At 40.6% G+C, this 23,218-nt stretch overlaps 1 protein-coding gene across 3 annotated transcripts in view; it reads left to right on the top strand.

Annotated features, from left to right (window-relative positions):
• Positions 1-23,218, top strand: part of sim1a (SIM bHLH transcription factor 1a) — a 74,346-nt gene that overhangs the window by 17,782 nt on the left and 33,346 nt on the right. For all 3 annotated transcript variants that reach the window (XM_072250287.1, XM_072250297.1, XM_072250307.1), the window contains 3 exons: positions 2,067-2,173; positions 3,052-3,199; positions 20,441-20,606. In XM_072250287.1, coding sequence (XP_072106388.1) covers positions 2,067-2,173; positions 3,052-3,199; positions 20,441-20,606 — 421 coding nt within the window. The remainder of the gene's footprint in view (positions 1-2,066; positions 2,174-3,051; positions 3,200-20,440; positions 20,607-23,218) is intronic.

Raw genomic sequence — 23,218 nt, 5'->3', positions numbered from 1 at the left:
TGATAACTAGAATTATCATTTGAAAGATCTTTTAATCTTTTAATTAATCAGTGAAAGGAGTGGAGTTCTAGATAATCTGTGGAAATAAAATCAGCACAATGAAAGGACAATGCAATTTTAAAAAATGCCAACAGATGGGATTGTAGAACATAACACGAGATTAAGGTAGTGAGAGAAAGAAGAAAATAAAGGTTAAAGGTTTTGAGGGCTTGAATGTGCAGTGTCAGAATATTTATAGTTAAATATACAATGCTTTTGAATAGATAATGAGATGGCAGGTAGTAACTAAAATACTATGCATTGTACCAGAAGCTTGATCTTTCCCTGGTTGAATTCATTTCACTATTTAAACCTTTGCTGAGAATTGCCAAGAATAGTTTGTGAGTCAATCATTATTTTCAAAAGATAGAAGTATAGTCACCTCCACATAATTCTAAAAGTAATCAACATCTATTAATATCCTGGGAAGTAACCATTGGTTGGAAGTCAAGCTGCATCGGCCACAGGAATACTGTGGTTCTAAGTGGAGATCAGAGGCTTAGTATTCAGTGAAAAATGACTCCCCATAATCTCTCTGCCATTACAATGCTCCTTGGGCATTGTGATAGAATACCCTCCTCTTGCCTGGATGAATATAATCCAACATCACTTCAGAAACTCACTGCCTTCCAGGACAAGGCTACCCACCCCACTGAAACCCCATTTACTGTACCAATTTAACTCTCCTCTCTCTCCATTACTGGAGGTTCAGAACTGCAGTGCATGCTGTCTCTGAGATCAGCTGCTGCAAATTGCCGAGGTGTAATTGACAATATCCTCTAAATGCACAACACCAGGTGCCCACTTTCATGAAGATAAGAGCACTATCCACAAGTTGTTCACTGTTCATTGCTGTAGAGTAGTAATGGCGGCACCTCAAGCTTTCGTGACCTGACCTCCTGTTAGTCCTGACGAAGGGTCTCGGCCCGAAACGTCGACTGCACCTCTTCCTAGAGATGCTGCCTGGCCTGCTGTGTTCACCAGCAACTTTGATGTGTGTTGCTTGAATTTCCAGCATCTGCAGAATTCCTGTTGGTTGTGTGTGACCTGACCTCCGGTAGTTTGCATAGTCTGCTTGTGACCACATGTGTTTCCTCCAGGCCTTCATAACCATTCCATATCTCAATGATGTGCTGGTTGGTAGGTTAATTGGTTACTGTGAATTGCTCTGGTGCGGGAGGTTAGTAGGAGAGTCAAAGGCTTACACAAAAAAAAAATAGATTCCAAGAAATTAAATGGGAGAATGCGATTGATGAGGTTGATCTGAGAGTTGGGATGGATTGATGACGTGAAAAGCCTCCTTCTATTTGTTAAGGAAATATAAAGTAAAGTCATTAACATACCTGACTGAAATATTTAATATTACTGGATCAGAATCCTGGAACATCCTATGTAACAGCATTGTGGAATTACCTTCACTATGTGGACAGTTGTAGTGCAAGGAGGAAGCTAGAGATCTTCTCAAAGCTCCTGGGGATTGGAAATTACTGCCGGCCTTGCAGTGGCACACATACCCTTATGGTGAAAGTGCATGGTTGGTGGTCATTGTGGACTCAGTGGGGGGCTGACATGTTTCCTTCTATACTGTACCTCTCCATGACTCTAAATAGTTTTGTCTGGTACTCTATTTATACCAGGTGGATCCACTTATCTTAAATTATTTACAGTTAGAAGTATGTCTCTGCAATTTATCAGTGTGTAGTGTTGTGCAGACCAATGGCGAATCAAAATAAGATGCAATAAGACCATGGCAGATTTGGTTATTGGTCTTGACTTCAGTTTCCTGACTGAAACTATAATCTTTGGTTCATGGTATGTCCAGAAATCTATCTCAGCCTTAAATATATTTATTGACCCAGAGGCCGTATATGACAGTTAAAAAAAGGGAGTCTTTATTCTTACTTACCTTCCTTCATCTTCCACTGATGAAGGTAATTTTGTCATAGTGAGAGAAGGGAAATCAGGTAGTAATGATTTAGCACATTCTTTCATGTCTACTTATGCAGGTTTCTGTCTTTCTGATACAGGGTAGCTGAACTGACAGGTTATGAACCTCAGGATTTAATTGAAAAAACTCTCTACCATCATGTTCATGGGTGTGATACATTTCACTTGCGCTGTGCCCATCATTTGTGTAAGTATTTTTCCATGTTGATTATTTTTTCAGGAAAAGGGTCACTCTCTTTGGTCATAGCTCTGAAACTTTTTGGCACTATTCTCATCTGAGGATACTGATATATAGCTAGGATACTGGGACTTTTGCACAGTAATTTGGGCCGAGACATTTGTCAGCATCAGAGAGCGAGTTTGTAAATGTGGCGGGAGCAAAGGATGTTGGGAATAGGGAGGGTGAGGGGTGTGAGTCAAGGTGGTAGAAAAGGAATGCTGGTGTAGACACATCCAGCCCTGAGACACCATGCAAGGTAACATGATGCCTCTCTGTTGCAAGGAAAGGAATGCCTCTCTGGTGCTTCCCTCTCCCTCCCCTCTCCCTCCCCTCTCCCTTCCCCTTTTTGCAACCATGATTCTCCTCTCCCTGCCTCCTTCCCATTCTCAGTCAATAGTGACCCATATCAGAATCAAGTTTATCATCACTCACATACATAATGAAATCGTTTTTTTTTATGATTCTGTGGAAACGTCTTGGGCACCCTAGCTATATATATGTGCCTAAGACTTTTTTCAAAGTACTGTAAAGAAAATCTGCTGCTAATCTGCTTCCAGTGCTGATTGCCAAAAATGGTCAGCCCTCAAGAAGCTAGTATAAAACAGCCCTGGGGCAGAATAAAACAAATTGGGCCTGAGTTGTCTGGCCAAGATGCCAAATTACTTTACTTTTGGAATCAAAACTTGATCTTGATTGCTTGAAGAGTATAACTTGGGGGAATTATAAATACATTCAAAGTCACTCTTGCAATCTTAGAAACAGTATTAAAACAGGATGTGCATTGTGTTCTAATGTTGTGAACATATTTTTATATAATGCTAATTACATTTCCTTTCTGTTAACAGTGCTTGTCAAAGGACAGGTAACCACAAAATATTATCGCTTCCTTGCAAAGCATGGAGGCTGGGTCTGGGTTCAGAGCTATGCAACAATAGTCCACAATAGCAGATCCTCCAGGCCCCACTGCATTGTCAGTGTCAATTATGTTCTTACGTGAGTATCTAATTATCTCCTAATAATATCTTTAAATGCAGTTTCCCCAGCACTATAGTAAGCAATTTCATAAAACTGACCTGCAACACCAGAACAAAGTGCACTTAAAAAATGACCGAGGTTGGATCGTGATTATTTTTGGAGCTGTGCTAAACAAGCTTTATTTTCAATAAACAATGTTAATTCTGGTAGAGTGAATGGTTTATTGACATGAGATATTAATGTTCATATGGAGAGATGGAGGACAGTTGTTACTTGTGCTATTTATAACCTTCATTTCCATTCCAATCAAAGCTTTGAAATCAGTACAGGTTAGTCTATTATTTTGCAATAGTTGGATATGTCCCAAAGCATTGATGTGGTTTGTAGACAAGAACATTACACTACAATGAGGAGCTGGATTGTGGTTGAAATGGTTCACAGCTGGTATTGGTCCTCCCATTCAATAATGATCCTAGTGGCTACATTAACCTTTCACTAATCCCTTGATCCATTTGATCTTAAGACCTAAAGTCAGGGCCATCCCATGATGTAGAGTGGTCTGTGAATGGTGACTTTGCCTCAGGTGGTGCCTCCTAAGTCCCCATCCCTGGAGCACTTTGAAGGCTTGTCAGTAAGAGTCCTTTAAAAACTCTTTCTAAACATCCCTGATAATCAGAAACACTTACATTCAATTGAAACTATTCTAAAAAATTCAAGACATTAAAAATTACTCTTTAAAAATAAATTTATTGAAAAACTTGTCTAAGTGAAAGAAATAATATTATTGATTAAAAAATTAAAACCCAAATTGTTTATTTGACATCCAGGTCAGTGACCCCCATTCATTTGATTGGCGAGTCATAGTAGATGCACAAACCAAGACCTTGTAGGAGTGGCGACAAAAATTGACACGAGTGTAATTACTTCTAATGTACACTTTATTTCTCTTGCCAATAAGTGTCAACATTGTGTGTGTATATATATATAAAAATAAAATAAGGCATCTGTTAGTCTTGCGAGACTATGGATCTGCACCTGGAAAGTCTTCACTCTCCAGGGTGCAGGCCTGGGCAAGGTTGTATGGAAGACCGGCAGTTGCTTATGCCGCAAGTATCCCCTCTCCACGACACCGATGTTGTCCAAGGGAAGGGCAAGGGCCGATACAATGACACCAGTGTCGTCGCAGAGCACTGTGTGATTAAGTGCCTTGCTCAAGGAAACAACATGCTACATCGGCTGGGGCTCGAACTCACGACCTTCAGGTCGCTAGTCGAATGCCTTAACCACTTGACCACGTGAATATATATAAGAAAAGACCCTGCCACCCAAAAAACACAATAAAGTTCAACGTAACACATAACATACGTGGCAAACTTAACCCTTAACGGTCTAGGTGAATTCTGCCGAATGAACTTAAGGAGTCCTGCAGCCTGCGTAAACACGAAGGCTAGATTTGTATATCCAGCCTCTTAGCTCATTACGACTTAGAAACAGTTTACCACTCAGTGCTCAATCTGATAGTGCAGGAGAAAATTGGATGCACTAGAAGCTGACCTTCAATGCCTTCTGTACTTACACGCTGTAATGCATGAGTGTGGGAGTCAAAACAGTTCTGATGTGTAATACTTTCAGCCCACTGGTTCTCTGCAGAGCTGCTGGCTGAAAAGAAACCCAATCCAGGCCCTAAACTATTTTTGTGTAAATTATTCTGTGGTTTTAAGGCAACAATGTCTATTTGAGATGGATTTCTCTAAGACACAACACGGTGGTAAATTAGGCCATGGTTATTTACATTTATTCTGAGGCTCACAGGAAGAGAGTGGCTTCCTTTGATCTTTTTTCTGAGTATGATTGCTTTATTTCTGAAAATTCACTTTGAAGATTGATGAATTCAAATCTTTAATACTTATGGCATTGCAGGTTCGCTGAGAAGGTACTGAGAGTGACATGTCTCTCTTTTTTACATTAATTTGCTTGCATCAGCTGTCACTGGCAGTGCTGATTGGTGATTACAAAAGCTTTCAACACTGCAGTTGTGAAGAACCATATGCAAAGCCTTTGGCCAAGTGCCCCCATTTTACCAGTGACTTTGAAAATATATTATTTTGAAATTATGCACAGTGTCAATACGAGTGACTGTAGACCATTGACCAGTCTGCAGCCTTTGATGGAGTTCGCACAAAATCCTTTCCAGCAGGTCTTCTCTGTTAATTGAGAGGTATTTTACTCACCTGCTCACATTCTTATCTATCTGTTCAGAGAATTTCTCACAATGCCTCAAAATGCCGTCACTAATATTAACCAACATTATCCATTAAGAGAGCACAAGGTTCCATAACTTCACCTTTTCTTATTTGGTCATGAGTTGTGGACATCATTGTTAAGGCTAAAACCTACTGTATAGTTCATCTCACATTGCCTGTGTGATTTGAGGAAGAAGTTAAAAGCCTATCACAATTCTTTACATATATCAGTCACTATATTTAAAAGATATTTGAACTCTTGAAAAGGCAAGGTATGAGATACTGTTCTAATGTAGGTAAATGGTATTAATGTAGCTTGCAAAATATTGGCATGGGCACATTGGGCTGATGGGCTCATCGCTATGATGTTTGATTCTACAATTCTGTGACATAGGCCAGACTTGGTATGAGTGTCAGGTTTCCTACCCTGAAGAACATTAATGAAACCGATGGATTTTTCAAATAATCTGGTGATTTTGCGCTGACTGATACAGAAACTAGGTTTTTTATCCATGATAGTACAAAATATAGTGTTACAGTTACAGTTACTGAGAAAGTGCAATGCAGGTAGACAATAAGGTGCAAAAGCCACCACAAGGTCGAGTGAAAGATCAAAAGTTTATCTTTATTGCACAAGGGGTCCAATCTAAAGCCTTATAAACAACAAAATAGAAATTGTCCTTGAGCCTGGTAATGTATGTTTTCAAGTATTTTTATTATCTTCTGCCTAATGGAAGTGAGGTGAAGACAGAATAACTGGAATGGGAAAGGCCTTGGATTATATCGGATGCATTTCCTGAGGAAGCAGGAGGTGTATAACTGAAACACGAGGAAATCTGCAGATGCTGGAAATTCAAGCAACACACACAAAATGCTGGTGGAACGCAGAAGGCCAGGCAGCATCTATAGGAAGAAGTACAGTCAACGTTTCAGGCCGAGACCCTTGGTCAGGACGAACTGAAAGAAGAAATAGTAAGAGATTTGAAAGTGGGAGGAGGAGGGGGAGATCCGAAATGATAGGAGAAGACAGGAGGGGGAGGGATAGAGCTAAGAGCTGGAAAGTTGATTGGCAAAAGGGATACAAGGCTGGAGAAGGGAGAGGATCATGGGACGGGAGGCCTAAGGAGAAAGAAAGGGGGAGGGGAGCACCAGAGGAAGATGGAGAGCAGGCAAGGAGTTATTGTGAGAGGGACAGAGAGAGAAAAAAAGGGGGGGGGGGGATAAATAAATATATAAGGGATGGGGTAAGAAGGGGAGGAGAGACATTAATGTAAGTTAGAGAAATCAATGTTCATGCCATCAGGTTGGAGGCTACCCAGACGGAATGTAAGGTGTTGTTCCTCCAACCTGAGTGTGGCTTCATCTTGACAGTAGAGGAGGCCATGGATTGACATATCAGAATGGGAATGGGCCATGGGATTAAAATGTGTGGCCACTGGGAGATCCTGCTTTCTCTGGTGGACAGAGCGTAAATGTTCAGCGAAACTTCCGCCACCTCCAACGGGATCCCACCACCAAGCACATCTTTCCCTCCCCCCCACCTCTGCTTTCCGCAGAGATCGCTCCCTAAGCGACTCCCTTGTCCATTCGTCCCCCTCAGCCCTTCCCACCGATCTCCCTCCCGGCACTTATCCTTGTAAGCGGAACAAGTGCTACACATGCCCTTACACTTCCTCCCTCACTACCATTCAGGGCCCTAGACAGTCCTTCCAGGTGAGACGACACTTCACCTGTGAGTCTGCTGGAGTGATATACTGCGTCCGGTGCTCCCGATGTGGCCTTCTATATATTGGCGAGACCCGATGCAGACTGGGAGACATTTTGCTCAACACCTATGCTCTGTCTGCCAGCGAAAGCAGGATCTCCCAATGGCCACACATTTTAATTCCACATCCCATTCCTATTCTGATATGTCTATCCACGGCCTCCTCTACTGTAAAGATGAAGCCACACTCAGGTTGGAGGAACAACACCTTATATTCCGTCTGGGTAGCCTCCAACCTGATGGCATGAACATTGACTTCTCTAACTTCCGCTAATGCCCCACCTCCCCTTCTTACCCCATCTCTTATTTATTTATTTCCCCCCCCTTTTTCTCTCAATGTCCCTCTCACTATAACCCCTCCCCTGCTCTCCATCTTCCTCTGGTGCTCCCCTTCCCCTTTCTTTCTCCCTGGGCCTCCCGTCCCATGATCCTCTCCCTTCTCCAGCCTTGTATCCCTTTTGCCAATCAACTTTCCAGCTCTTAGCTCTTCCTATAGATGCTGCCTGGCCTGCTGTGTTCCACCAGCATTTTGTGTGTGTTGATGTACAACTGAGCTATTTTGTGTGATGGACATTAAAGTTTCCAACTGACACATATGATGCTAAGGAAAATCAACAGGTCAGATAGCATTTGTGGAAGAAATGGAAAGTTGACATTTTCGGTCAAGACCCTTCATCTGAACCAGCCGAAGAGTCTCAACCGAATATGTTGACTGCCCATTTTCTTCCATAGATGCTGCCTGATCTGCTGAGTTCCTCCAGCCTCTTGTATGTTGTTCTAGATTCTAGCATCTGCTGTCTCCATTGAACTTCCCCACTCTGATGAGAGTCTGTGTGTTTTTGATAAACACAAGAGATGCTGCAGGTGCTGGGAATCCAGAGTAGCACATGCAAATACTGGAGAAACTCAGCAGATCTACGGAAAGGAATAAGCGGCTGATGTTCTGGGCAGAGAAGGCACAGTAGCGGGCAGCACAGTGGCATAGCAGTTAGTACAACACTTTACAGCACCAGTAACCCAGGTTCAATTCCTGCCACTGTCTGTAAGGAGTTTGTATGTTCTCTCCATCACTATGTGGGTTTCCTTTGGGTGCTCTGGTATCCTCCCACATCCCAAAGACATACTGGTTAGTAGGTTGCTCATTGGGCTAGAAGGGCTTGTTATCATGTTCTACCCCTAAAAAAAATAAATTAGATGTTGCCTGCCTTGCTGACTTCCTCCAACATTTTGTACGTGGTAGTCTGTGTGTTTGCCCCTCTGTGTATTTGAGAGGGGACAGTAGATGGTAATCAGCAGGACACTTTCTTTTATCCATGCTGAACCTGACGCCATGCGGGCGGTCTCCATGCCATTGACAGCCACCTGCCCACCACTATGCTACCACTGCTGGTAGATCTATCCTGCCAGTGACCCAGGATTCTGAAATATTGCTTGAAATATATGGTCACCTTGATTAGGCAAAAGAATCGTCTCAATCCAACACAAATTCCATTGTAATAGGTATGATACTCAGCTTCCAAGCAACAAGAAGTACTGAAACAAAGACAGTTCTAAGCCGTGTTTTGATAAACGTCTGATGGTTTTCTTGTTGTTTTGGAATCATGTAATGCTGAACTATCGCTGTGCACCTAAATGTTTTATTACATCTCATCATTCACACTCTGCAATTGCCTTTGGCACTTGCACTCACCTGACTGAACTATGTTATGCAAGATAAAGGAAAAATACTGTTAGCATGAGAATGCTAGATTAATACCTGAAAATGGCAAATAGCTCAGCAAATCAACAGAGACAGAAATAAGGTTCAGTTCATGTATTTGTCCATCTTGAGATTAGAAATTTAACAATTGATTAGCTAGTGCAGAACTCAGAACAAGCCAATCAATCCATCGTACCTATTCCAGCTCATTGTAAAATTTATTAAATTTGTTCCATTCCTTTCCTCTTTCCCATAGCCCTGTGGTATTTCCCCCTTTAACAGTAAATTATTTTTTATTCCTTCATCCCGATTTTTGTATTTCCTTTCCATCCATTCTTGTTCATCATTATTAGTGGACCTGCTGGACCTTCCTCATGCAGTTCTCTACACGTGCTTCCAATGCATGAAGTTTTGCACCAGATATATAAATGAATTAAATTGACCTTTTAAACCCTGTTGGTTTTGTCTGGTTTTACAACAGCAGGATTGATATAAATGATTGTCAGCTTTTCATTTCTATCAGTGTCCCCAAGGCAGCTTTTGAAAGGAGTGCTTGTGGAAGTACTGTACATTCTGCTCAAAACTAATTTGATTTTTTTTAAAGAAACAGGTGGTGCACCTATAAGTGTGACTCCTCCAGTGTTTATGGAATGGAATCCTTGAACCCATTCAATTACAAACAAAATATGCATGAAGTATTTTGCACTAAGAACAAAAAATTATTCAAGCCTAAATTTTAGGGGGCACTGTCTTCGTGAAAAGATTGTGAATCTTAAGTCTGAAGTGTATTTACTGTATGTAAGTGTGGATGATCTTTGCACAAATTTAGAAAATATTGTGCTGGCACTGTTCACAAGACTTACCATCAGAATTTCTGCCAATTTTGGGTTCCTGGAAAGTCTTTGCAGGACAAGGGATCTAATAAGCACGTTTTACATATTTGTTTTTAAAATGTATTAATGACCCCCAATGTTACCACTAAATAATTTTGTATCATTTTAAAATTTCATTTAATTGAAATCAGTATGATAGATTCTACTTTTGCTGAGATGCACATCTGTGTGGGAATACGGATAAAAAGAGCACTTCTTAAAATGGAACTCAGCAGGCCAGGCAGCATCTTTGGAAAAGAGTACAGTTGACGTTTCGGGCCGAGACCCTTCAGCAGGACTGGGGAGTCGACTGTACTCTTTTCCATAGATGTTGCCTGACCTGCTGAGTTCCTCCAGCATTTTGTGTGTGTTCTTGGATTTCCAGCATCTGCAAATTTTCTCTTGTTTGTGATTGAACTTCTTAAAATTGGGATACTTTTGGGTTGTAAAACTTTTAGGCAGTTTATTATAAATTTGGGAAGGGAGAAGGTGCTTTCTATACTCCAGTTAAGTGACATAAGTCAAGATCTAACTTCCCTTATATTGTTAATACATGAAGTAAGTGCTTGCTTGGAAGATAATCATCTATTCCCAATGACTATAGTCTCCACTTGTAAGCTCCTACTGTATGTATGTGGGTCAGATGCAGAAGGTAGGCTGAGCACATTCCTTGTATCCATGAGGCATCTGGCAAGGTGAGTGGGCTGTAGAGTCAAGTGATAGAGCACAGTGGCTAATGTATTGACATCTGTCAGTAAATGTCTCCTGAATTTACAGTGGGTCAGTGTAAATCTGAGATCTATTTCTGTGGCTGAATGCAGAATGTCACCCCCCACCCCCAGCCACCGGCAACAGTTAGTTCAACATTGTAAAAAAAAATTCATAGGTTGGTTGTTGAAAATGGTAAAACTTATGCACACAAATGCCCGGGAAAGATGTTTCAGCTTTCGTCTTACCCAAGCAGTGAAGTGCTGCTTTACTCAGAGTTAACCTCACCTGAAAGTATTGTGTGATTCAGATTTAGAATAATGGGATTAAACAAGCAATCAATTGAGAATTGGCAATCACAAAGCTGAAAATACATGTTTAGTCAAGCACTGGTGTAATAGTAGCTTAAGCAGATTAGTGCAAAATAAATGTAAATAATGTGCATGCCACAGAAATGGGATGTCCAAGGAAAACAAATGAACCACACAGGAGCTGTAATGGAACTGTTAATTATTAACCACTCTCTACTCTTCTATTCTCTCTCTCTCTCTCTCTCTCTCTCTCTCTCTCTCTCTCTCTCTCTCTCTCTCTCTCTCTCTCTCTCTCTCTCTCTCTCTCTCTCTCTCTCTCTCTCTCTCTCTCTCTCTCTCTCTCTCTCTCTCTCCCCCCCCCCCCCCCCCCCATACACACACACACACACACACACACACACAAAGAAATGGAGCACATGTCCTTGCCCTGAGATTCTTCTGATTATTAACTGTTTCAGAACATATCCATTCATGTACCTCTTTTGTGATTTAATTATGGCTCTGTAAAATGCTTATTTACTTTCCATTAGCAGACTGGTATTAGTGATGACCTAGGAGTGATTACAGGCAAGAAAAGTTCTTCACTGAACTGAACTGGCCTGTTACTTCTCAGTGCAGGGAACAGCAATTCACGTCTACTGTGAGCGAACCTCATTCCTCACATGTCTGAGGACACACAATTTGCTTTTCCATTTATCAGTTCTCATTTCACATATTCATTGCTTGAAGTGCACTTCCTTCAATTGATCAACAAAGGAGACTGTTACTTATATTGTACCTATCATTTCTCTTTCAACCAATGAAATGTGTTTGAAGTGAATTTTATGTTGTAATGTAGACAGGAGGTGGTTAAACAAATGTTGCAATTGTGATGAAAGTGGCATGATTTCTCTTTGATAATCAAAACCAAGGTTATTACGTTCAGTGAAGTACCCCTGTCCTATTTGTGACCATTTAATACTTTTTTATACTTTATTGAATTAAAGGCTATATAATATATATAATACTTTTAATGTGCAATCAGGGAAGAAGCTGATTATTATTCACTTTTAGCAGGGAAGAAGATCACTATTGTTAAATGGCTTTGTAATTATCAGCATTTGTACTTCCCTCTTGACATTTGCTTCTGTTGAGTTCAATGGAGTCAGTATCAAGAGATGGACAGTTTTTTCTCCAGTTAGCACATGACAAGTTTCTTGCCCAATGTAGTTTTTAAAATTCTGAACTTTTTCTCATCAGTTACTACAACATATAAAAAGAGCTGACAAATTGAAATAAGCAGGAGTAAATTAAATGCATTCCTATCTTGGTTTTAAATTTTCACATTTTACCATTTGTTATAGGACCTTTTCTCATCTTGAGAGTCAAAATTATTTGCTTGACTACCTCTTGTGTCAGGGCAACACTACATTATAACATAAAATTCACTTAAAACACATTTAATTAGTTGAAAGGGAAATGATAGGTACTATATAAGTAACAATCTTTTTTTCCCCTCTGCTTTCTCATTTATAAACCAAAGGGGAAATTTTAACTGCTTCACCTAAATGGAATGAATCATGTCAGAGGTTAATACAGATTTCTATTCCATTCTTCTCCTGCAGCACATTTTTTCAGGAGGCTCTACCTGCCAACCATTGCATTTAGTTTTGCACAAGAGATTCTGCAGATGATAGAAATCCAGAGTAACAAACACAAAATTCTGAAGGAACTCCATAAGCCGGGCAAGGTTCAGGTCGAGATGCTTCAATGAAGGTTGACTTTTTATTCCTTTCCATAGATGATGCCTGACCTATTGAGTCCATCTACATCTGGAGACATTTTAACAATGCATTGGGCACCATATCTATGAGTGACATCTTAAACAGGAGACTCTGTTGAAATGGAAGCAAAAATTTCAAAGCACATGTAGAATAGCCCTTTGGTGGTGTTAGGTCGGTTGGTGGCGCAGTGAGATCAGCGCCGGGCTCGAGAATGGATGTTCCTGAGTTCGATCCAGTGACAGACCGCCCCCATGCGCGCTCTCCATCCGTGCCGGGTTGATGTCGAGCTCGCAACTTGGCCTTGTAAAATAATACTGTGAAACGTCTGTGCGAGGAGTGCCGCCCCACACAGCCTTTCAAACTGCACCTTGTAAGGCATGAAAATGCCCGATGCTGGCCTCTCAGTCTGAGTCGATGTCATTGTTGTAAGGCCTGCATGTTAGCAGCCTACACTGAGCTTGAACTTCAAGTGTTACTGAATGCTGCAGTGACAGGTCTTTATGGAAAATAATCTTTGGCCTACTGCCTACATACTTTTAAAATACTTTATATGTCTTTTGTGTGTGTGTGTGATCATTATCATCATCAGGTGCCATGCCTAGCTTGAGCTTTGAATGCCATGGCCCATACACTCCTGTTTTGGGTCAAGTGGATCAATTCATTGGTATTCATTTCCAATTCTCTGGCTGCTGTCTCCATCAACATTTCTCTTTGTCTTCCTCTTGCTTTCTTCCCTTCAATCTTTTCCATAATTACCGTGCATTCTAACCCCTTTTCCTAATCACATGTCTAATGAAGTCACATTGCCTTTTCATGATCTCATACATTATTTCTCTTTTTGTGTTTGCTCTCTTCATGACATCCTCATTAGATATTCATTTCGTCCATGATATTCTTTGCATCCTCCTCAAAAGCCACATCTCTGCTGCTTCAATTCGTTTCCTCATGTTACTAGATATTGTCCAACATTCTGGGCCATATAACATAACTGGATAAATGTAACATTTCAGTGCTCTGAGGCGGATTGTCATGCCTAGTTTACTGTTAGTCAGTGAGATTCATTTCACCGGGATGCAGCAGTGAGCGTCATGGGAAGTCATTCCTGGTCCTGGACTTATTTCTGTCTGGCATAGTTTACATATTATTATTTGATTGTTTGTGGTTTTGTATTGCTATGTTTGTACTCTGTTCTTGGTTGGTGCAACTGTAACGAAACCTAATTTCCCTCGGGATCAATGAAGTATGTCTATCTATCTATCTATCTATACTCTTCATTCTCGTAAAGGTGTCTTTTGCCATCCCTATTCTTCTTTAGATGTCTATGTCGCACCTGCCATCTGATGTCACCCAGCTTCCTAAGTAGCAAAAATTCTGTACTTGTTTTATATCTTCTCCATTTATTCTCAGCCTGCAGTTAGGATTCTCCTGCTTTTTGGATATCACCATACATTCTGTCTTTTTGCAATTGATAGATAGACCCATTTTTGCACTTTCTTCAACAATTATATCAATTAAGTTTTGTAGTTCTTCCTCTGTACTTGCAATTAACACAGTGTTATCCGCAACTCTAAAATTATTGATGTTTTCACCGCCAATTTTGATACCCAAGATGTCTCTTATTTTTTGTAATATTGTCTCACTGTGCACATTAAACAAGTCAGGGGAGAAAACACACCTTGTCTAATGTCGCTCTTGATTTTCGTAAACTGACTCATTTCTCCATTTATTCTTACAGTGGCAGTTTGTTCCCAGTACAGATTTCTGATTAGGTAGAGGTCTTTCAACTTTAGATCTAGAGTTTTCTGTAATATTTCAAATAACTTATTGTCCTTCACCTAATCAAATGCTTTTGTGTAGTCGATAAAACAAACAAACAAATCTTTTTGCACTTGACTGGCTCGTTCTGATAGTATCCTTAACATCAGTATTGTGTTTCTTGTACCTTTGTCTTTCACAAAACCAGATTGTTCTTTACCTATTTCAGCTTGTATCTCACTTTTAGCTCTTGTCATCAAAATTCTTAGAAGTATCTTAGTGATATGACTCATTAAACTCAAACAACAGGAATTCTGCAGATGCTGGAAATTCAAGCAACACACATCAAAGTTGCTGGTGAACGCAGCAGGCCAGGCAGCATCTCTAGGAAGAGGTACAGTCGACGTTTCAGGCCGAGACCCTTCGTCAGGACTAACTGAAAGAAGAGTGAGTAAGGGATTTGAAAGTTGGAAGGGGAGGGGGAGATCCAAAATGATAGGAGAAGACAAGAGGGGGAGGGATGGAGCCAAGAGCTGGACAGGTGATTGGCAAAAGGGGATACGAGAGGATCATGGGACAGGAGGTCCGGGAAGAAAGACAAGGTGGGGGGGGGTGGACCCAGAGGATGGGCAAGTGGTATATTCAGAGGGACAGAGGGAGAAAAAGGAGAGTGAGAGAAAGAATGTGTGCATAAAAATAAGTAACAGATGGGGTACAAGGGGGAGGTGGGGCCTAGTGGAAGTTAGAGAAGTCGATGTTCATGCCATCAGGTTGGAGGCTACCCAGACGGAATATAAGGTGTCAGTCCTTCCAGATGAGGCAACACTTCACCTGTGAGTCGACGGGGGTGATATACTGCGTACGGTGCTCCCGATGTGGCCTTTTATATATTGGCGAGACCCGACGCAGACTGGGAGACCGCTTTGCTGAACATCTATGCTCTGTCCGCCAGAGAAAGCAGGATCTCCCAGTGGCCACACATTTTAATTCCACATCCCATTCCCATTCTGACATGTCTATCCACGGCCTCTTCTACTGTAAAGATGAAGCCACACTCAGGTTGGAGGAGCAACACCTTATATTCCGTCTGGGTAGCCTCCGCTAGGCCCCACCTCCCCCTCGTACCCCATCTGTTACTTATTTTTATGCACACATTCTTTCTCTCACTCTCCTTTTTCTCCCTCTGTCCCTCTGAATATACCTCTTGCCCATCCTCTGGGTCCCCCCCCACCTTGTCTTTCTTCCCGGACCTCCTGTCCAATGATCCTCTCGTATCCCCTTTTGCCAATCACCTGTCCAGCTCTTGGCTCCATCCCTCCCCCTCCTGTCTTCTCCTATCATTTTGGATCTCCCCCTCCTCCTCCAACTTTCAAATCCCTTACTCACTCTTCCTTCAGTTAGTCCTGACGAAGGGTCTCGGCCTGAAACGTCGACTGCACCTCTTCCTAGAGATGCTGCCTGGCCTGCTGCGTTCACCAGCAACTTTGATGTGTGACTCATTAAACTTATGGTCCTATGTAATTCACATTCTATTACTCCAAGTTTCTTAGGAAGAGTGATAAATACTGATTTTTTTTATCTCTTCTGGTATTATTCCAGTCTCATAAATGTCATTGATTAAACCAGTAAGATTTTTCAAATCCATAATCTTCAAGGGTGATAACTTGTTCTATTACTAATTCATCAGCACCTGCTGCCTTTCCTTTCTTCATCTTATTTATTGCATTATGAACTGGGTATGACTCTAAACTGCAACTGGTGATGAGGCTCTGATTGGGGAATTTCAGAGTTTTGGGGAAAGTGGAGTTACCCCTTAGTCATTCATTGCTCCCAGGGCCGCCCTGACCCGGAACGGTAGAACCTGCAAGGGTTTCTGCTCAGGATACGAGCAAAGGCCAACAGTGGATCCGGCAAGTTCAGCAACTGAACTTATGCCAGAGAAGGCGGATGACCTAGGATCTCAAATGTCAACAGCTATAGTACAGGCGGATGAACATTTGGGAAGGGAAATGGTGAATTTCTTTAGTTCGCCCAATGGAAGGCAAATAGCAAACCACTGTTGCTAGATACTAGGTTTCCTAGAATCTATTTGCTAAGAAAACTGTGGTCAAACTCACAAAACGTATCGCACAACAACAGTGTCAAGAAGATCTTCAAGACAATTCCAAAGATGCTTCGCTCAGTAGGGTTAATTCTGGGCAGCAGGGGATCCCCGACCATCATCGAGCTACAGCTCATAAAGTTCAAGTAACACAAAAGAAAATTATTGCCACTTGGAATGTAAGAACCCTATATCAAGCAGGAAGATTGGACAATGTGATAAATGGAAAGACGAAAGATTAGCATCATGGGAATTAGCGAAGTTCGTTGGACAGGTGCTGAAACATGTCAGGATAGAAAGAGGAACATCCCATACTAATGGAGTAGGAATTCTTATGGACGAAAACATGGCAATAAGTGTTTAGGACAGTGGTCCCCAACCTCTGGACCACGGACCGATACATTGCCGCGAAGAATGCAGTGGTACAGCGGTAGCTGGAATGCACCCAGCACGTCTTTAAGAAAAAAGCCGAAATAAACAACCTAATTAATTAGGTGCCTCCTGGCACGTAAATGTCAGCCCAGATCAGAGGCGATTGCTGGCTTTTTTCTTAAATATGTGCTGGGTGCATTCTGGCTATCGCTGCACCGCTGCATTCTTCGCGGCCCGGTATCGGTCCACGGCCCAGAGGTTGGGGACCACTGTTTCAGGACATTGGGCAATATCAGAAAGAGTACTCCTTGTTAGATTCAGAGGACAACCATTTGATTTAGCAATTATACAGGTATATGCACCAACAACAGATGGAACAAATGAGGATACAGATAAATTTTATGAAGAGCTTGAACAAGCAAAGAATGGATGCAAATCTCAAGATATTGTTGTTGTCATGGGAGATCTAAATGCTAAAGTAGGACAAGGTGCTGATGGAAATACCACAGGAAAATTTGGACTAGGGGAAAGAAATGAAAGAGGCAAGATATGAGTAGAATGGTGCAAGATCATTATGAATACCTACTTTAAAAACCATTCAACACCAGAAATCAAATTGACTTTATTACTGTAAATCAAAGATTTAGAAACTCAGTGACACAATGCAAAACATAGCCAGGTGCAGACTGTAATAGTGACCGTAACCCAGTGACCATAATATGTCATGTAAAAGTAAAACTTAAAAAAACTAAAGAAGCAAAAACCTGAACAATCCCTTGACCACCTGCAATTAATTAAAGAAGAAAACTTACGACAAAAATTTACAATTGAAGTAAGGAATATATTTCAAAGTCTAGAAATAGAATCTGTTGAAGATGACAGCAATCATGTAGAAATGAAGTTTAACTCTCTGAAGGGTGCCTTGGTAGAATCAGCAAAGTCAGTGATTCCTAAAAAAGAAAAAAATACAAAAAATAAATGGATGACAGATGAAATCAAGGATCTAATGGAAGAAAGGAGATGGAAGAAAGCAAAGCCAAGAGAATATAAGTCCTTAGATTAAAAGAAGTTCAAAGCTTATGTCAAAAAGCCAAAGAAGAATGGTTAAACCAGGAATGTGAGCAATTAGAAAAAATTCCTATTACAGGTCTAAAAAGGTTATATCAACAAATCAAGAATATCACTGGTAAAGAGCTCTGTTCTTCAGGTGGATGTTTATAAGCAAAGGACAGTACCATTATCATGGAAAAGGATGAGATTATGAACAGATGGACTGGGTATATTCAGGAATTGTTTGAAGACAATCAAGTGTGTGTACACACGTGTAAAAATGCATTTGTTAGTGTGTATACATACATGTGTAAAACTATAAAATGTATGCATTTACGTGAGGAGCTGAATGACTGCAGTCAACAGGTAAAATAGGGTTAGGGGATAGTTTTGCAACACAGTTGTCATTTTACTGCCTTACTTTGTGTCTGATGATTGAAAATGAAATATGTTCACTCTGGGAACTTCTAGCCATCTGGTCTTCTGGTTAACTTTATTGCTGAGAAACATCTACAAAACTATCCTGCTTTCCTTCACTGCAGGTTCAGTAGACACTCCACTTTAAGATCATGTTGGATTTCTCCCTTACTTCTAGGGAAGATAAGACCATAAGGCCATAAGACATAGGGGCAGAACAAGGCTATTCAGCCTGTCGAGCTTGCTCTGCCATTCAGTCATTGTTGATTTTCACTTTCAACTCCATTCTCCTTCCTCTTCTTTGTAACCTTTGAGCGAACTTCTGCTTTAAATATACCCAATGACTTGGCCTCTACAACTGTCTGTGGCAATGAATTTCACAGACTTACCACTCTCCTGCTAAATAACTGTGGTTAGTTATTTCATTTTAAGTCATAATATTAAATCAAATTATTATAATTACTGTACAGTATATGACCAAATTATAACTCTGTAATTTGTGTACACTCAAGACCACTTACTCACAGTCCTCTCACCCTGCTTTAACTGTAGTCAAAACTTACTCAACCCTCCTTATAAATATATCCATTTTCCAATTATATATACATAATTATAAAATGATGCACCCCCGTTATATAAATTGATGTTCTTAATAGTTACTCCATCTGAGAAATGTGATTAAGGTAATGCAGGCTGATCTATGCATTAAAGATATCATCATATTTACCATGGCATCTCAGAAATGCATGATTGTGATGAAGAAAGCTTGTTAATTCATTTTTTCTTTATTAGCTAAGCCTATGCTAAGCTGCTTTGGGAGACTGTAACTGTGGCAGCTGCACGAGTCTAGGATTAGAATGTTTAAAAACTCTCTGATAATTGCTACTCAACTCAGTCTGGCTAAATAAAAGCAAACACAGAAATTTATCAAACAATGTTATACAAGTACCGATTTCTTCAACTTGTAAAAACCTTATAATCAAATGAATACATAAATTTAATCAATGCTTTATGCAACGGTGTCAATGATACTTTGGAAAGGATCAATATTGACCTGGAGCTATTGGACTGACAGCTCTGTTTTTCAGCTGAACATTTAATGCTATCTTACTTGAGGCAGACACAGTTAATATTTTATATGTGAGGTGGATATTGGACTTTAGTACCATGTATGCTTCATGTATTCTACATGATAGGAATGAATGCAGATAATCTGATTATGATGTGTCAAGTATTTATGTATTATGACATTTAAGGCTGCTTCAATGACCCCATGTGCAAAGAAAGAAATTAAATGTCTGGCCGAGTATGATTTGGTAATTCATTAGTGCATGGAACATTTAATTCTTCAGTCCTCCCATAGTTCAATGTGTCAATGACTGCCATAATTTCTGCAAGACCTTGGGCTGTTTTGACTAACGTGTAAGGGTGCTTTCATCCGAGACATGACTAACCTGTCTCAGAATGACATGAGAAAGATGCTTCTCAAAATCTGTTTTCTGTAAACATGTGCTAGTGGAGGAAAAGCAAGGATGGGACTGAATGTTGGCGAATGCATTTGATGCAGATTTCCATAGTTGCAATGGTATGTGGATTAATATTTATCTAGGAAGGGGTAGGAACGTGAAATGTGCTACCACATGGAGCACTGCAGGCAAATACCAGAAACACAGTTAATAGAAAGCTACGGAGGTCCATGACACGGACTCAATAGGTGGAAGGGCCTTTTGCTCTGTTGTATGACTCCACAATATTCTGTGATAGGGAAATAAATATAAGAATTACAAATGGGATTAAATAAATACAGTTGAGAAGATTCACCTAGAGTATTAGCATAAACATAAGCTAACTATGAATTTGTGATTAGAGTGGAGTTGCAGGGAGTACATGCAAAAATTATATATGGGAAGGATTTTCTGACTGGGATAGTTATTCACATTTGTTGATGAGTGGTGATGGCCTTTACTTTTTTTATATGTGCATTTTAAGTTTCAACTTAGAGATGATGACAAGGAAGTGGTCAACAGCAGTCAATTGATTAAGATATTTAGAGTGGTAATATAAATGATCACAAGAGTGATATAATGTTATTGGAAGTCTTCAAATGCGAGTCTGTATGTTCATATGATTGTGGTTGTGTGCACGTGTGTATGTGACATCTATGTATTGAACCTAACAAGATTTGCTGCTTGATTTCTTCTAGGGATGCAGAATACAAAGGGTTACAGCTATCACTGGATCAAGTAACAGCAGCAAAACCATCTTTCCCATACTCAAACTCAACCCCAACCATCAATGACTCAAGGAAGGCATCCAAATCCCGTCTTAACAGAACAAAATCCAAACCAAGAACATCACCTTATCCTCAGGTAAACTACCTCTGCTATTGTCAGTAAACTTGTTGACAACAGAGACACTGCTAAGACATTGTGTTGGTGGGACTTATGTTAGAGCTTGGGCTTGTATAGAAAATACCCAAAACTGCTTTTAACAGTGGCAGAAATGGGTTTGCCCGGCTTTAACTCAATGTGAGTTTGTTTACCACCAAAGCAGTTCCTTTAATAATTTGATATTTTTTGTGATAATGTAGGAATATACAGATAATTGTTTTGGTTGCTTGTGGTAGTTGCACAGATAAGAAATGGGAACTGGGGAAACTCACCTTTAAGCATTTGAATCCAACTATATTGACAATTGTGGGTGGTGATGAAGTTCATTTGCTTGTTTTGTTGTCTTTTCCAATTGCAAATCTCTGGAGGAACTCAGCAGGTTAGACAGCGTCTCTGGAATGACATGGATTATTGATATTTTGGGTCAGGATGAAGGTTTTCGAACAAGAACATAACTACCATGTCTCTCCATAGATGGAGCCTGACCTGCTGAGTTCCTCTAGTATTTTGAGTGTCTCTGCAAATTCCAGCATCGGTAGTGTCTTGTATGGAAGAATTTAAGGTGGGGGCTTATATGGGAGGCAGGGTTTGAGGGTCGGCACAACATTGTGGGCCGAAGGGCCTGTACTGTACTGTACTATTCTATGTTCTATGTTCTATATTCCCAAAGGCAAATCTGTCCTCAGTTGGTTTAATGACATGATACATTAGAAATTACAATACACAATAATGTAGGCACATATCTCAAATGAATGCCAGAATGCATGAGCCCAGAAGATCAAAATTCTGAAGTGTTCCTTACTTATCTGCAAGAATTGTGATTGCTTCCATTACTTGGAGACTGCAAACTGTAGCATAAATTGCTAGTCTGAGGCATGAATGCTTTCAATGTTAAAATCTTCATTTTTCTATAAATTGTGGATCATCTAGCCAGTGACATATTAAGCATTCACAACAATTACACTCTGTGGCCAGTTTATTAGATACATGTGTACAGTTGCACGCTAATGCAAATATCTAATCAGCCAATCATATGGCAGCAACTCAGTGCATAAAAGCATGAGGTTCAATTGTTGTTCAGATCAAACGTAAGAATAGGGAAGAAATGTGATCAAAATGACTCTGCCGGTGGAATGATTGTTAGTGCCAGATGGAGTGATGTGAGTATCTCAGAAACTGCTGATCTCCTGGGATTTTCATGCACTACAGTCTCTGGAGTTTACAGAGAATGGTGGGAAGAACAAAAAAAAAGCATTCAGTGGGTGATAGTTCTGTGAGTGAAAATACTTTGCTAATGGGGGAGATCAAAGAATGTTTAGTCTGGTTCAAACTTCCAGTAAGATGGTGCCTATAGGTGGTGACTATTTGCCTGCAGCTCCGATGGGAATCATCAAATATTCCTGTTTAGGACTACTACAGCTGAAATCCATTTACAGATATGGGTACTTCAGTAAGCAGCATTATTTTAAGATGTGTAAAAAATCTGTCGATACTCAAAATTGCCAAACCTCAGACACCAGATTGGGTTTCAAGTGCAGTTTCCCTTTAAGAATACGGAAACGGGGACAATGCACCAGTCTACAAGTACAATTGAAATACTGAGGCCTTAAACCCTGCATTCCTGACTATCTGCTAGTAAATGTATACTAGTAAATTGAAATAAAATTGAAGATCTTAGAGCAAGATTGCTGTACCAGAGGAACTTCAAGGACTGCTGTGTAATTTTCTTCATGGAAACATGGTTATCATGCACCATTTTGGACAATGTGCTGCAGCCTGATATCTTCACCATTCTCTACAAAGACCGGTCGGCTCTGTCTTTTAAAGGTAGAGGAGGTGGAGTATGGTTTATGATTAACTCATCATGGTGCATAAACATGGAAGTTCTTTCTCAGACCTGCTCACTAGACCTGGAAAATGTAGTGGTCAGATGTTGTCGTTTTTTATCTGCCAAAGGAGTTTTCCACCATCATCCTGATAGCAGTGTACATTCCACCTCAGGCCAACATCAAGCAGGCACTGGAGGACAGAGCATTATAATCAGTAGGCATGAAACAGTGCACCTTGATCTCTTCTCTATCATTGTGGGGGGATTTCAACCAGGCTAACTTGAAGAAGTCTCTGAACAACTACCACAACATATCACCTGTGGAAGCAGAGGAGCCAACACACTTGAAAACTGTTATACTACCATCAAGAACCCTTACTGTGCCATCCCACACCCACACTTTGGAAATTCTGATCACCTGCCAGTACTTCTATTCCCAGTGATTGGACAAAGACTAAAGACTGGACAGTAGCAATGCCTATGTCACGCTGATGTTTACTGATTACAACTCAATATTCAACACTTAGTTCTCAGTTCTAATCAGAAGTTACAAAACCTGGGCCACTGTACCTCCTCTGCAACTGGATACTTGACTTCCTCACCAGGAGATCACAGACTGAGCAAGTCGGAAATAACATCTTCACGTTGCTGACAATAAACACTGGTGCATCTCAACAATGCATGTTTAGCCCACTCTACTCCCAGGACTGTGTGGCTAGGCACAGCTCCAATGCCATCTATAAATTTGCCGATGACACAACTA

This window comes from Mobula birostris, chromosome 2 (genome assembly GCF_030028105.1).
Source record: "Mobula birostris isolate sMobBir1 chromosome 2, sMobBir1.hap1, whole genome shotgun sequence".
Classification (NCBI taxonomy): Eukaryota; Metazoa; Chordata; class Chondrichthyes; order Myliobatiformes; family Myliobatidae; genus Mobula; species Mobula birostris.
This window is presented reverse-complemented; position numbering and strand designations above follow the sequence as displayed.